This window comes from Rosa chinensis, chromosome 1, assembly GCF_002994745.2.
Source record: "Rosa chinensis cultivar Old Blush chromosome 1, RchiOBHm-V2, whole genome shotgun sequence".
NCBI lineage: Eukaryota > Viridiplantae > Streptophyta > Magnoliopsida > Rosales > Rosaceae > Rosa > Rosa chinensis.
In genome coordinates, this window is record NC_037088.1 from 44710209 (window position 1) to 44724475 (window position 14267).

The following is a 14267-nucleotide window of genomic DNA, read 5'->3' on the forward strand; positions in this document are numbered from 1 at the left end:
AATAAGCCAAATAAAGAGAATTATCTAATCATCGAATGGCTGGCAACAATTAATTTGAAGCAGCTCTTTTACCGATCGTAATTAATTTTTGTCTTCTCAAATCTTAAGCTGAAGGAACAGTAGCTGGTGAAAGTCTTGAAGGACTTAAATATCTGAGAGAATAACATGAAGAAATGGAGTACTATTGGGTGAGATCAACTTATCGATGATGTGGTCTCATAACAAGCGAGATCTACGCCTGCCCCATTTTTTTATCTCTAATTTTCTTCATTGATTAAGTTCTTCTCTCTTGTCCAAATTTTTTTTTTTTCAATAGCTTAATGAGTTTTTTTTTTTAATCTAAAGAGGCCAGCCTTTTATTGAATAAAAACCACTTACACAGTACAAACGTCAGCTGCAATTGCAGCTTGTAATAAAACTGGAACTGAAAAGAAGAATCCGGCCTGCCTAAGAGAGCAAGCATGATTAGCCAACACATGGGCCACCATATTGCCTTGTCTACCCACATGACTCACATGAAGAACACCCTGAGCTGCTCCCAGAGCCATTACATCATCATATAGCCTGCCCAGCAAAGATGTGTTGGCAGAAACCTCAGAGGAGAGTTGTCGTTGGACTTTCATAGCATCAGTCTCCAAGATTGCAGGACCAAAACCATGCTGTAGTGCAAACTCAAGTGTAGCTTTACACGCCAAAATCTCTGCATGTTCCAGCGATATTAAGCCAATCAACTGACTAGCGCCACCTCCCAACATGATCCCATTCGCATCCCTAACCACAAAACCCAGTCCACCCTTCCGAGTAACATGATGAAAAGAACCATCAACGTTAATCTTTACCAGACCTACCGGTGGAGCTCTCCACACTACCCTTAGCTGTCTTCTAGGTCCGGAAGGCAGCAAATTATGGAACCTAAACTCCTGCAACCTGGACACAAGACCAACACTAACATCCCCCGCTACCCTCTGCTTTTGATTCCATATCCGATCATTTCTCTCCTTCCAAATCCCCCATAAAGAGAATAGGAGTTCTCCCAACTGAGTTAAAGGCAACTGTTGTACACACTTATCCAGCCAAATAAGAACAACATCAGCCATATTACTAAGATTATAGCAAACCTGCTGAAGTAGAGCATTCTTGTGAAGCACAGTTTGAGTGAAAACACAATCCCGACATAGATGAAGGGTTGTTTCGTTTTGAGACTCACACAACACACACCTATGCGAATCCAATACCACCCTTTTCGAAGCCAATTAAACTACCCAAAGAAGGAAGAATATCCAAACACACTCTCCAGATATGTATTTTAGCTTTGTTTGGGATAACCACTTTCCAAAGCTTCTTCCAAAAACCCGTCCCAATTGGGAGTTGCAGGGGATTGTAACTAGGAGAGTTCGAAAAAACAGACCGATATGCAGTTTTGACTGAGAACCTACCATCCCTCGATAGTTTCCAACACAAACGGTCCATCACATCCCGCCGACTCAATGGAATTGCAGCAATCACTTCTGCTTCCTCCTCTGAAAAAATCTCAGTTAACAGGGGAACGTTCCACCTCCCAGCATCAAGCATGAGCTCGCTGACTTTACTAACCTCCCCGGTCGCACCTGAGTTGGTAGGTCTCCCGAGAGGCAAAGCTACCACCCAATTATCTGAGAAGATATCCAGCTCCTTACCATTACTTACCTGCCAGTAACAACCTCCTTGAAGAAGTTCTTTAGTGGAGAAAATACTTCGCCATGAGTAAGAAGGGGAAGCATGAGGCAAAGCCTCCCAAAAGGAGTGACTTGGGAAGTATCTCGCCTTATATAGACGCGCAATAAGAGATGAAGGATTCTTTAAGATTCTCCAGGCTTGTTTTGCGAGCATGGCAGAATTAAAGTTGGAGAGACTACGGAAGCCCAAGCCACCCTCTTCTCACGGATTACAAAGAGCATTCCAACTCTTCCAATGGATCTTCCTCATGTCCAAAGTACTTCCCCACCAAAACCTTGCACACTGCTGTTCCAGGTCATCACAATAACTCTTGGTAAGTTGGAAGACACTCATAGCATAAGTAGGTAACGCTTGAGCCACCACCCTGATCAAAATGTCTTTTCCCGCCCCACTCAACAATTTACCTTGCCAAGTGGTAAGTTTCTTAGACAACCTTTCCTTAATGTACTGAAAAGTAGACGTTTTCTTCCTCCCTACGTAAGTGGGAAGGCCTAAATATTTTGCATGAGATTCCACAACCTCCACCCCCAACAAGCTCGAAATATAATTTTGTAGATCGATATGCACATTCTTGCTAAAGACCACCGAGCTCTTAGCAAAATTAACAACCTGTCCAAACACTTTCCCATAAATTTCCAACACTTCCTGGATGACAGTACAAGATTCCACCGAAGCCTGTGCATAGAGCATACTATTGTCTCCAAACAATAAATAGTTCACCAAAGGTGCATCAGAACATACCTTAATACCCGGTAAGGAACCTGTGATCATCCTCTGATGGAGTAAAGCTGAAAAACCCTCAGTTCCGATAAGAAAAAGATAAGGTGATAGACGGTCTCCTTGTCTCAGTCCTCGACTAGGAATGACATAACCCTGTGGTCTTCCCCTAACCAAGAAGGAATACCGTACCCTACTCACACACTGCATCACCATCGATATCCAACTCCTGGAAAAGCCAAGTCCAACTCCTGGAAAAGCGAAGTCGAATCATCACTTTCTCTAGAAAAATCCACTCCTTACGATCATACGCCTTACTCAAGTCTAACTTCAAAGCAAAATAGCCTTCATTCCCATCTCGCTTTGTTGTGTACAAAATGGGCAATTTCATTGGCCACCAGGATATTATCCGTAATTAATCTGCCAGGAACAAATGCGCTTTGGAAAGGAGAAATTACTTTAGGTAAGATAACCTTTAGTCTGTTAGCGATAACCTTGGAGAAAATCTTGTAAATAACATTACAAAGCGCAATTGGTCGTAAATCTGCCATATTCTCTAGGTTACTTACTTTCGGAATTAGACAAATGTGGGTGAAATTTATTTGCTTCAGCAACTGGCCCGTCTGTAGAAAGCTATGAACAGCAGCAAAAATGTCCTCACCATTAAGCTCCCAATAGTGTTGGAAAAACAGTGGAGGCATCCCATTTGGGCCTGGGGCTTTGGTAGGATACATCTGAAAAAGAGCAAAACACACTTCCTCCATAGTGTAGGTCGCACACAGCTAAGCATTCATCTCTGTAATAACACAAGGCTTAATGGCTGCAAGAGTCACATCCATTGCGGTAACATCAATTTCAGATGCTCGAAACATGTTAGAAAAATAAGCAGTAATAACTCTCTCAATACCCGCATCATCTTCATGCCAAATTCCATGCGCATCATACAACCCTTGCAAGGTATTCTTGCGCTTCCTATTTTCTGCTTTCCGATGGAAGAAACTCGTATTACGGTCCCCTTCTTTCAACCATGTGATTTTAGCTCGTTGCTTCCAAAACAACTCCTCTTGGAATAGTAAATTCTGAAGTTTTCCATCAACTCCTTCTTTTCAATTTGCACTCTCTCAGATGGGAGCATACTCAACAACTCCTCTAATCTAGAACGAATGCCAATCATTTGTAATTGTCGGCCTCGAAACACCTCCTTCTGCCATTTATCCAAATGAATTCTAGTGTGCATAATCTTCTTGGTAACAAAAAACATGGGTGTACCTGACACATCCGTTCCCCAAGCTTCCTTCACCACTCTATCACAATCCTCGTACTGCAGCCAAAATGCTTCGAATTTGAAGCGATGACATTTAGGCCTAGTCAGCAGAGGGACTGAACTAGCACGAAGTAAGAGAGGAACGCTATCCGATGGCGCTAAATGAAACAGTCTAGCATGGTGAAAAATATCGATCCAAGAGGGAGTGCAGACAACCTTATCAAGGCGTAGCAAGCTATCAGAATTCCACCAAGTAGCCATTGCCCCCTGAAAGCCTACATCCAGAAGATCACAATAACCTAACGCCTACGGGAATCCCCGCATCTGTCTCTCTGGTCGGATAGGACCTGCAATCTTCTTCCCACTATTCAGAATCTCATTGAAATCCCCAATCACCATCCAGGGAAGGGAATCTAGATCAGCTAGGTCCCGGAGAAGATGCCAAGAACGATCTCGGTCTCCAATTCTTGCATGTCCATAAAACCCCGTCATTCTCCAAGACGGGAGCCTCGAGTCACCCACCACCACCGTATCAATATGATGCGCTGATTTGGTTCCAATATGAATCTTCAAGTCGTCATTCCAAAAGAGCCCTAGACCCCCTGCCTATCCCGAACTCAACACTTCCTCTGCTTGTGTAAACCCTAGAGCCAGACGAAGCTTCTCGAAATCTTCTAATCTGCTAATCTTTGTCTCACATAAAAATACTAACTGTGGACGATTATGAGAACATAAATCCTTCAGCGCCTGAAGTGTTGCATCGTTGTAGATGCCTTTGCAATTCCAGCTTAGAACATCCAAATCCATAGATCTCAAGTTTTGCTTCCTTTGCCAAGAAAGTAACCCTAGCTCGAAGGTGGCTAGGTCATGTTTTTTTTAGCTTAATGAGTTTGATGAAGAGAGAGAAAGAAATTATTTTGTGTTAATAGTAGCCACTGATTATGAATTACTTCAAGGGTCTATATTTAGAGTATAAATTTGACTATAAGATGATATGTCATAACTCTCTAATAAAATACTCATAGATCATTAATCATGGTCATAAGCAACTACGTTGCACAAAAAAGTTGTTTTTGATCATCATGGAGTTTATAGAAAAGAACACAAAAAATAAAATGCAGTGTGCTGATAACGTGTTATAAACTAGAGAATAAGAGAGAGACAGAATATATGAGGAGGTAGAAGTGTGCGATTCATTCTTATTAGACCTCTTTATATAGGAGTAAAATTTATATCATGAGAACATAAAACACATTTTTTTTTTTTGGGCTAAATACAAATTACTACCATGTGGTTTAGGTCCAAAATCAATTCAGTCCCTGAACTTCTAATTTCATCAAAAACACCCCTGCACTTTCAATTTTGATCTAATAGGTCCAATTTGTTAGTTTTCTGACAATTGAGTTATTTAACTTGTTAATGTGGCTCATATATGGCCTATGTTTTATGATGTGGTGTCGAGATGGTCTGCATAGTGAATTTAGGAGTGAGTCCTACTATTAAAAATAAATAGTTTTTCAACAAATAATCCAACTATAACTTGAACCTATAACAGAATATTAACGAATTTGACCTATTAGATCAAAATTGAAAGTGCAGGGATGTTTTTGATGAAATTAGAAGTCTAGGGACTGAATTGATTTTGGACCTAAACCACAGGGTACTAACTAGTATTTAGTGTTTTTTTTATTTTATTTTATTTTTATTTTTTTTATGACCAAAAAAACAATAGAAAATTATATAGTAGCACCTGACCAAAGATATAAATACAGAAAACCCACCTTCAATTTGTTTTATACAAATCAGGACACAAGCACAAGCCCAAAACCAAATGAAGCAGGGCCTAGCTTCAAATTATGATAGAAAATGACTAAAATGCTCAATTTTTATTACAATTTACGCTCATGTCACTATCACAATCCAATGACCAAAACCTGAAATCCCAAAACACAAAACGCAAAACGCCCAAACCCAAATCAGAAACCCTAAAAACTCCAGCGATGGATCTGGCTTGAATCTCCGAAGCAGTAGCACTGCAAAATCTCCAAAGCAGTAGCACTCAGTTTGATTTAGGAATCGACCTTCGCTCGCGTCATCTGCGACTTTGACGGATCATTCGTTCTCAACCTCCGCCTCTTACTCCAATCTGAATCGCGCCGGCGACGACGACGCGCTCACCATTCAAGGCGACGACGGTGACGACCTGATCGGCTTCGTGATCGTGAATTCCGGTCAGTACCGCTTTTCTAATTTCGAGTCTTGGGGTTTTCGCTTAATTCTGAGTAATTTTATAAGATTAGTTCTTTCTTGGAAATGAATCGAAGTTAATTTGACAATTTACCGGCACCGACTTGAGAAAATTTTCCGGATTCCTTTCAGTTAGGGTTTAAAGATTTCCGGTAATGTTTTCATAGTTGACTGTAGTTTCAGTTGGTTCTTGGATGTGGAAATCACTATGGCTAATTATACAATTGACTGACATAACCTTGAAAATTTTCAAAAAACCTTTAGGATTGTGGCATTTGAAGCAGTAGCACTCAGTTTGGAGTGTGGGGAAGCAGTAGCCTCTTCTGAAAATGGTATATTGATTATATTGCTCTGTGTTGTTTCTTACTGTTTTTTTTTTGTGTGTGTGCATATCTGGTGGAAGATTAGTATTGAACTATTGATATTGAAGATTTGACCTTGCTTTAGTTGTTTGAGATTATGACTGCTTTTAACATGAAATGAAAGACGATGGTGTGTTGACTGATGTCAAATGGACACCTGAAATGAATATTGACTGCTTTAGATGCCCAAATATTGTTCTGTCAAATGGACAATGGTTTCTTTGTCGAGTATGTTGATGGTCTGCTTTCTAGCTGCAAGGGCATAAGGCTTATTAGTTATTAGCTTATGTCAAATCTTTGAAGGGATATAGTTTCCATGTATATTGATTATCTATGCATCTTCTATTGCAGTTTTGGAACTTACCCCATTTTGGGTTATGGCTTTTTGTTGTTCTGGCTTCTGGTTTTGTTATATCAATGTTCTTATCTTGCTATGTGTGAAGTACATATTATTGTTATGTGCTACTGTGTGCAGTTTATTATTGTTATGTGCTACCGTGTTCAATTGAAGTTTATTTGTGCAGTTTATTATTGTTTTGGCTTCTGGTTTTGTTATATCAATGTTCTTATCTTGCTATGTGTGAAGTACATATTATTGTTATGTGCTACTGTGTGCAGTTTATTATTGTTATGTGCTACTGTGTTCAATTAAAGTTTATTTGTGCAGTTTATTATTGTTTTGGCTTCTGGTTTTGTTATATCAATGTTCTTATCTTGCTATGTGTGAAGTACATATTATTGTTATGTGCTACTGTGTGCAGTTTATTATTGTTATGTGCTACTGTGCAGTTTATTAGGCGATGAGGAGTGCAGTAGCAGAACACGAGTACAGTAGCAGGAATAGGCGATGACGAGTGTAGTAGCAGAACACGAGTGCAAATGCAGTAGCAAAATTGGGTGCAGTAGCAGCATTGGACGAGTACAGTAGTAGGAATAGGCAATGACGAGTGCAGTAGCAGAACACGAGTTGCAGAACTGGACGAGTATGAATACAGCAAGTGCATTAGCAAGATTGAATGAATGCATGATTAGGCGATGATGAGAGCAGTAGCATAACACGAGTAAGAGTGCAGTAGCAGCAGTGGACGAGTATGAGTGCAGCGTGGGCAGTAGCAGGATTGGACAAGTGCAGTAGTAGAATTAGGCGATGAGATGAGAGTAGTAGGAGAGTGAAGTTTTGTGAAGTGTCATCAAGGGATAATTCTAAAAAAAAAAAAAAGAGTAACATAAACGAATTATTCTTAAAAAAGAAGTAATATAAACGGATTATTCTCAGGAAAAAAAAATAACATAAAAGAGATTATTCTAAGAAAAAAAAAAAGTAACATAAACGGATTATTCTCAACAAAAAAAAAGTAACATAAAAGAGATTATTCTAAGAAAAAAAAAGTGACATAAAGGGATTAGAAGGCAAAAGAATTATTTAAGAGTAAAAAAGTAAATTAACTCATGACATGTGGTAAGTGGAGAGTAGATTGTCCTTATTTGTAATATTTAATCCTTATAAAGGAATTAGAAGTCAAAATAAGTAGTTAAGGGTAAAAATGTAAATTAACTCATGACATGTGGCAAGTGAAGAGCACATTGTCCTTATTTGTAAGATTTAGTCTTTATATGTTTAATTCCATCTTTAAATGATGTATTTGTTAAGTCATCTTTTGTCAATAACTTATATGTAATTTGCTAAAAAAACTAATGAGTTTTTATTTTTATTTTATTTTATACAAAAAGACTATTAATTGATGTGGAAGCCCCTAGAACAATCACATTTTACCTTGTCAAATAACACGGCACTTGAGGTCTCACTTACCCTTGTCAGTCCAAGAGGCACTGGTACTTATCTTATGACTTAGGTTTGCTATGACATATTCCCTAAAGATATGTTTCAAAGTAATGGCTCAGAATGAAGCAGCAGGAATTGACTTATGTCTTGAATAATCTTGAGAGGTCTCCATGGCGGTTTAAGAACTCCATTCACAGCATCGATCACTAGTTTGGAATTCGATCCCTTCCACCTCGACCTTAATGTAACCTCCGAGACTGTCTCGGAGTGCAGTAGTTTCTGCCACTGAAATTGTTATGTGTCGAGAATTTTTTGCTGCTGTAAAGAGAGGTTTACTAGTACAGTCGCGAATGATAAAGCCCTAGCAGGAAAGTTCTTGTTCATTGAACCATCGAACCATTGAACCATCAAAGTTAACCTTTAAAAAATCATAAGGAGGACGACTCCACACAATAGCATCCGGTTGGTTTTGATTAATGCCCAATAATTTTCCTAGGCCCAGGGTTGCAGAAGCTGCTGATATGTCTACTGCAAGTCTCCCATGTGGATCTCTTACACACACACACGGACATCTATACACCAAATTTTGGTGTGTTCATCACCACTATTGGTGATAGTAGAGCATCATCTCCTCTCCTCCACAAGGCCTCGTCCAAGAGAACGGTTCTCGATACCCTTACCGTTCTGACACGTACTCATGAATTAGGCGAATATTTAGGAAATTTATCACCCAAGAAAACTATTCAAAATATTTTTAGAAAGCTCTCTCTCACTTGAGGAACCTCTCTCATTCTCTCAACAGTCAAAGAAGGCAATCCAATGGCAGATGATGATCACAGTGAGCTCCCTACAGTTCTTGTACTTCGCCGGTGCCCATTCATTGCTCTTTTGGAACCCAAATGCTCCCAGAAGTTCAACTTACTAAAAGCCTGGGACTCTCCTCTCCCTCAAGACCAGTTCTTGACCACCCACGCCCGCTCCGTCCAGGCCCTCCTCTCCTCCGGCAATGGGCCTCCCATCACCGCCCAAATCCTCCAGTTTCTCCCCTCCCTCAAACTCGTAGTCACCAACAGCACCGGCCTTGACCACGTTGACTTGGCCGAGTGTCGACGCCGCGGCATTGCGGTCGCCAACGCCGCTAAAGTGTTTGCTGAGGACGTTGCTGACACGGCTGTGGGGCTGTTCATTGATGTCATGAGAAAGGTTTCGGCTTCGAATCGGTATGTTAGGGGTGGGCTGTGGGCTTGCAGAGGAGACTATCCTCTTGGTTCTAAGGTTAGCAATTCTAGCTACTCATATATCTAGTCACGTTTCTAAATTTTATCTGTTTATTTGGGTTGAGCATGAAACTAAGAGTAAACTTCTGCTTTCTTAGAACGTCTCTCTCTAAAACCTAGAGAGAGAAAACAGAAATGAGAAAACCCATCTCCCTCCTCCTTCTTTTTGCCCGGATCTTGATCCCTTGGGATCTAGATCGAAGGCTTGAGAGTTGGGGGCGGGCTCTCTAGTTTTGGCCTCTCTTTTTCTCAGTTCCTCTGTCTTTCATCATTTTTTCTTGCTTCTCTCACACCCCTGTGGTGAATTACACCCGTCTTGTGGTGATTTTGCTGGCTTATGTCCAGTTATAGAGGACTTTGTTACCCAAAAAATTTTCAGATAAAAAAAACTCCATGATTCCCCTCACCCCTCACCTCACACCAGCTCCCCTCCATTTACCAAAGACCTTCTCCATGAAGGATTTCGTGCCTACCTCTTAAAAGTGCGAGTTACTTACCGTATGAACTATGGGTGCTCACGCATGGGTGTTTCACCCCCCATTCTCTGCTGGATTTTTTCTTTGCTATTGGCTTTTATCCCATCTCAGTGGCTATCTTCCCTTCCCGGTTTGAGTCTCTTTGATGGAGAACAGAGTGTGTGGTATTGGTTCCTTTCTCTCATCCCCTTTAATTTTGGTTTTGATTGGATTTGCTTTTTGGGATTGTTCTGGCAACGGCCATTCGGTACTCATCACTTCGATTCAGCACTTCTGGCATCCTCTTGGCTCCTGACTGCGGCGGCAGTAGCAGCAGCTACTGTAGCGGCGTTGTGCGGAAGAAGTTGGGCGGTAGCTGCTGTGCTAGTGTAGGAGTTGATGTTTATTTTAATTTTTAGGGTTACACTCTTTTGCCCTATCTATGTGGATTATGGTTGAGTTGTAATTTTCCTTATTGGGTTTATTTGTACTTGAACCATGTTTTGGGCACCTTCCATTGAGTTTACTCTCATCGGTAATTATTAATGAAATTTCATTAATATCCAAAAAAAAAAAAAAAAGAGTCGAGGGAGTTATAGGAGGGAGACGATAATTTAAACGGATTAGAAAATCCCGTGCTCACATTCCCTGTTTTGGCAAATTTTCAAAGACTTTTTTAAAAGCGGGACCTTCACATGGGACTTGGCTTTACTTTAAAATCCTCCATGCGCAACAAAACACCGTGGCGTCACCAATTTTTTCTTCTTCTCAATAACCAGCTCTAAATAGAATTTAGAAGTTCAACTACTCTGTTCAAGCTTTGACTAAAATTTCATAACCCACACACCTCTGGTTTTCAATCAATTTTGTGTCTCTCTAATTTCAATTCCAAACAGAGGGTTTCTTGATTTGGTGATCTAATCAGGGCTGGTTTGATTACACCATTGGTTAATCATGTTCTTACTCCAATCTTCTTTGTTGTCTACATGCTCACCCTCCGACGTTAGAAGATCCATTCCTCCTCACTTCATAGCCATCATTAGATCTATAGCCGCCGATGATGAATACTTTATTCTCAAGGAGGGTGCCTGTAAAGCCCCTTAACCAAACTTTTGAATCCAATTGTCCATTTGGGTTTTCATTTTGGAGAAGAGGAATAATATTCTATTGGGTGTTTCTATTTATACATCTAAAATTAACAATTAGACCTCTAATTTACTTTTTCAAATACGCAATATACTAACTATACCTCTTTATTTTTTCTAAAATATCCTCAAAGAAATTTACATTCAAAACCCATATACCACTAATAAAGCATGCATCTAAAACTTGAGAAAACTCTCCGCAAGATCAGTTTTGTATATATATGATTCCTAGTGTGTATAATATGATCTCTATCACAATGAGAAGTCTATGAGAGTTCCATTTCTCAAGAAAGTTGAACTGTAATTGCAGTACACAAAACTATGCCTAGAAAGCAATTAATAGATCTGGACAAACATGCCATAATTTTAATGCCTTCTCGTAAAAGATGTCAATCTTGCTTGTTGATGGTACATTGAGTCACTGATACCACCAAATTACAAGTTTATTATGAAAAAAAATAAAATAATAATAATTAAAGAAAAAAAAAAAACCTTTTGATACACTATTGACAGAGGAATAAAAAAGAAAACTGTAAAAGATGAAATTGAAAAGTTTTTAAGCATTACCTGGTACATAGATTCCAGAACGATGATTGTTCCCAATTACTAAACTTTCACTTTTTTTTTTTTCATAAATATTGATGCATGAATTAGGGTTAAATGTTAGAGGAGATGGAGAAAGAAAAATTGTTACATCTTTGAGAATATCATTAGAGTCTTAGAGAGACTTTGATTAAAAATAATAATATGAGAAAGACATTTTATTGAACAAATTGGAGGTACCATCTCTTGGCCAACCATGAAGATTAAGAGTACGTGAGTTTGAAGATGCAAAAGGAATGCTGGATTTGATGAACAAGAAAAGAAATTAAATTTTATGTTTTCTCGCTCTTTTGTGTTCTTAATAGTCATTTTGAATAAGCTGATAAAATCAACTATCACTATGAAAATAAAGAGATCTAAATACTTATTGTAAATGTATGAATACAAATACTCTATTCTATTTCATTCATCATTATGATAATTATTACTTCTCTTTTTAATATTGAATTGAAAAGTTATTTCTCAAATACTGATTCTGTTTTCTTTTTGAATTGAAAATTTCAGATTGGAGGAAAGAAGGTTGGTATTGTTGGATTGGGCAGCATTGGGTTAGAAGTTGCAATGAGATTGGAGGCATTTGGCTGCAGTGTCTCGTACAATTCAAGGAGCAAAAAGCCGTCTTTGTCATACCAATTTTATTCCAATGTGTGTGAGCTTGCAGCAGACAGTGATGCTCTCATCATCTGTTGTGGACTGACAGAGGAAACCCACCACATGATCAACAAGGAAGTTTTGTCTGCGTTGGGAAGAGAGGGGGTGATCGTTAATGTAGGGCGCGGAGCTATTATCGATGAGAAGGAAATGGTCGAGTGTTTGGTGGGAGGAGAGATCGGAGGTGCTGGCTTGGATGTGTTCGAGAATGAGCCTAATGTTCCTAAAGAGCTCTTTTCATTGGATAATGTTGTACTGTCACCGCATCAAGCTATTGTTACACATGAAGCTTTTGTGGATTTGGGTGAATTAGTAACAGGGAATTTGGAAGCATTCTTCTCAAACAAACCGTTGCTTTCTCCGGCTGTGATTAATTGAATGGAGTTCTGTTTGCAGGTTAGTACCTTCATACTTTTCTAAGCATATTGCATGCCATTTTGGTTAGCTAGCAATCTGAGTAGTTGCAAATTGGAGGTTCTGCGATTTTTGTTGTAATTTTTCTTCTAAAGTTTCCAGAACTTTCTTTTAAATCATGCAGGGTACAAAATTGATACAAGAAGCAATTATCATGCAATGAGGGAAGACAGTGCTGAAGAACTGCACTTTTATTGTTACTTGTATTATGTACAGGTTGTGGTCAGTGTGAATAATTTGCCAATGATGATGATTGTTGAACTTTTGCTCTGTTTTTCAAGAGGGTTCCATCCCTTGTGGAATCAGTATGTCTTAGTCTCATCCGAAAACATATATATGTAGCCTTGTATGTGTTGTTGTAACAGTCACCTATGATCTAATGGATACTTGTTTTTATGGCGTTTGTACTTTGTAGCTTCTCTTTGTTTATTGTCATTCTTTGAAACCAGGAGAGTGGAGGAATGAATTGGTATAAAAGGTTTACTGAATTCGTTTATCCTTTTAAATAGAATATGAAGATATAATGTTGTTGAAATTACTTAGTAATTAATTCAACAATGAATCAAAAATTGTATTGAAAGACTGTATTAAATAGAAATTTGATACACTTTAATGATACTAGCCCCTTTTATTGAATTTTTTTTTCTCAATTTGTTCATTCATTTATGTAATGAGAAGGGGTATAGATCGAAGTTTGATGAAAAAATGAGAGAAAAAAAATGTACGGAGTGTGCATTAAGTAATTAGGTGGTGTATATAAAATTTCTCCCTATTAATCCATTTTTTTGAAAGGTAAAAATTTCATTGAACTAGCAAATCAAATCGCTCATAAGGGCACCCAGCACCCCTTATATACTCAGGAGCATACAAAAACTAAGAATGAGAAAGACCAAAAAATAAGTCGTGTGAGCAAGTCTGTGAGCTACATAGTTTGGTTGCCGGTTAACATGTGATAAAACATAATTGGATATTGCTGCATGTAGAACCTGACTTCTTCAACAACATTCCCATCCACCAAATGATCTTCCTCCTGCGAATTGATAACTTGGACTAGTTGGAGGTAATCACACTCAAAGATCACCTTGTGTACATACCTTTAACAATATGGAGGATTTGGTACACCACCAAGCATAAGTAACACCCTCTTGGGGGGGCCCACAGGACATGGTGGGGCCCAACCGAGACATGCATCCAGTAACCCGATGTCCAAGCTACGCCAAGGTAGTCGGAAGCAGCCAATACCTCGTTGGGAAGTCACCTTCCAGGCCTTGCCAACATGCCTCCACAATATGGCTTTCTAGACTAGAATGGTGGTTTCTTATCCCACATTAGAAAACATGTAAAGGAAGGAGCTTCCCTCCCCTATAAAAGGAGACTCCTTCCCACTTACTTAACATCCCATTACATCTCTTGTAATCCCCTTAGGCCGCAAGGCCCAAACACACTAGTTAAGCTTTCAAGTGGACGTAGTCTCCCGCTAAGGCGGGAGACAAACCACTATACTTCTTGTGTGTGTGTGTGTCTCTTTCTAAAGCTAACTAGAGCCCTTCGGTTCTAACGTTAACACCTTGTGATGCCACAATGAAATGGAGAACTGGACTGCAGCCTTAAGAGCTAAGAGTTCAGCTTGAAA

At 39.2% G+C, this 14267-nt stretch overlaps 3 protein-coding genes across 3 annotated transcripts; 1 reads left to right on the plus strand and 2 right to left on the minus strand.

Moving 5' to 3' along the window:
* Positions 1-374: 374 nt before the first annotated feature.
* Positions 375-1097, minus strand: LOC112167596. The gene has a single exon (XM_024304638.1). It carries the CDS (start codon positions 1095-1097, stop codon positions 375-377), a length of 723 nt encoding a protein of 240 aa, XP_024160406.1.
* Positions 1098-1917: 820 nt separating this feature from the next.
* On the minus strand, positions 1918-2649 carry LOC112167601. The gene has a single exon (XM_024304647.1). It carries the CDS (start codon positions 2647-2649, stop codon positions 1918-1920), a length of 732 nt encoding a protein of 243 aa, XP_024160415.1.
* Positions 2650-8712: 6063 nt separating this feature from the next.
* LOC112182413 (glyoxylate/hydroxypyruvate reductase HPR3) lies at positions 8713-13029 on the plus strand. Its single transcript, XM_024320912.2, has 3 exons — positions 8713-9364; positions 12074-12616; positions 12759-13029. Exons 1-2 carry the CDS (start codon positions 8909-8911, stop codon positions 12596-12598), a joined length of 981 nt encoding a protein of 326 aa, XP_024176680.1. The 5' UTR covers positions 8713-8908; the 3' UTR covers positions 12599-12616; positions 12759-13029.
* The last annotated feature ends 1238 nt before the right edge of the window (positions 13030-14267 follow it).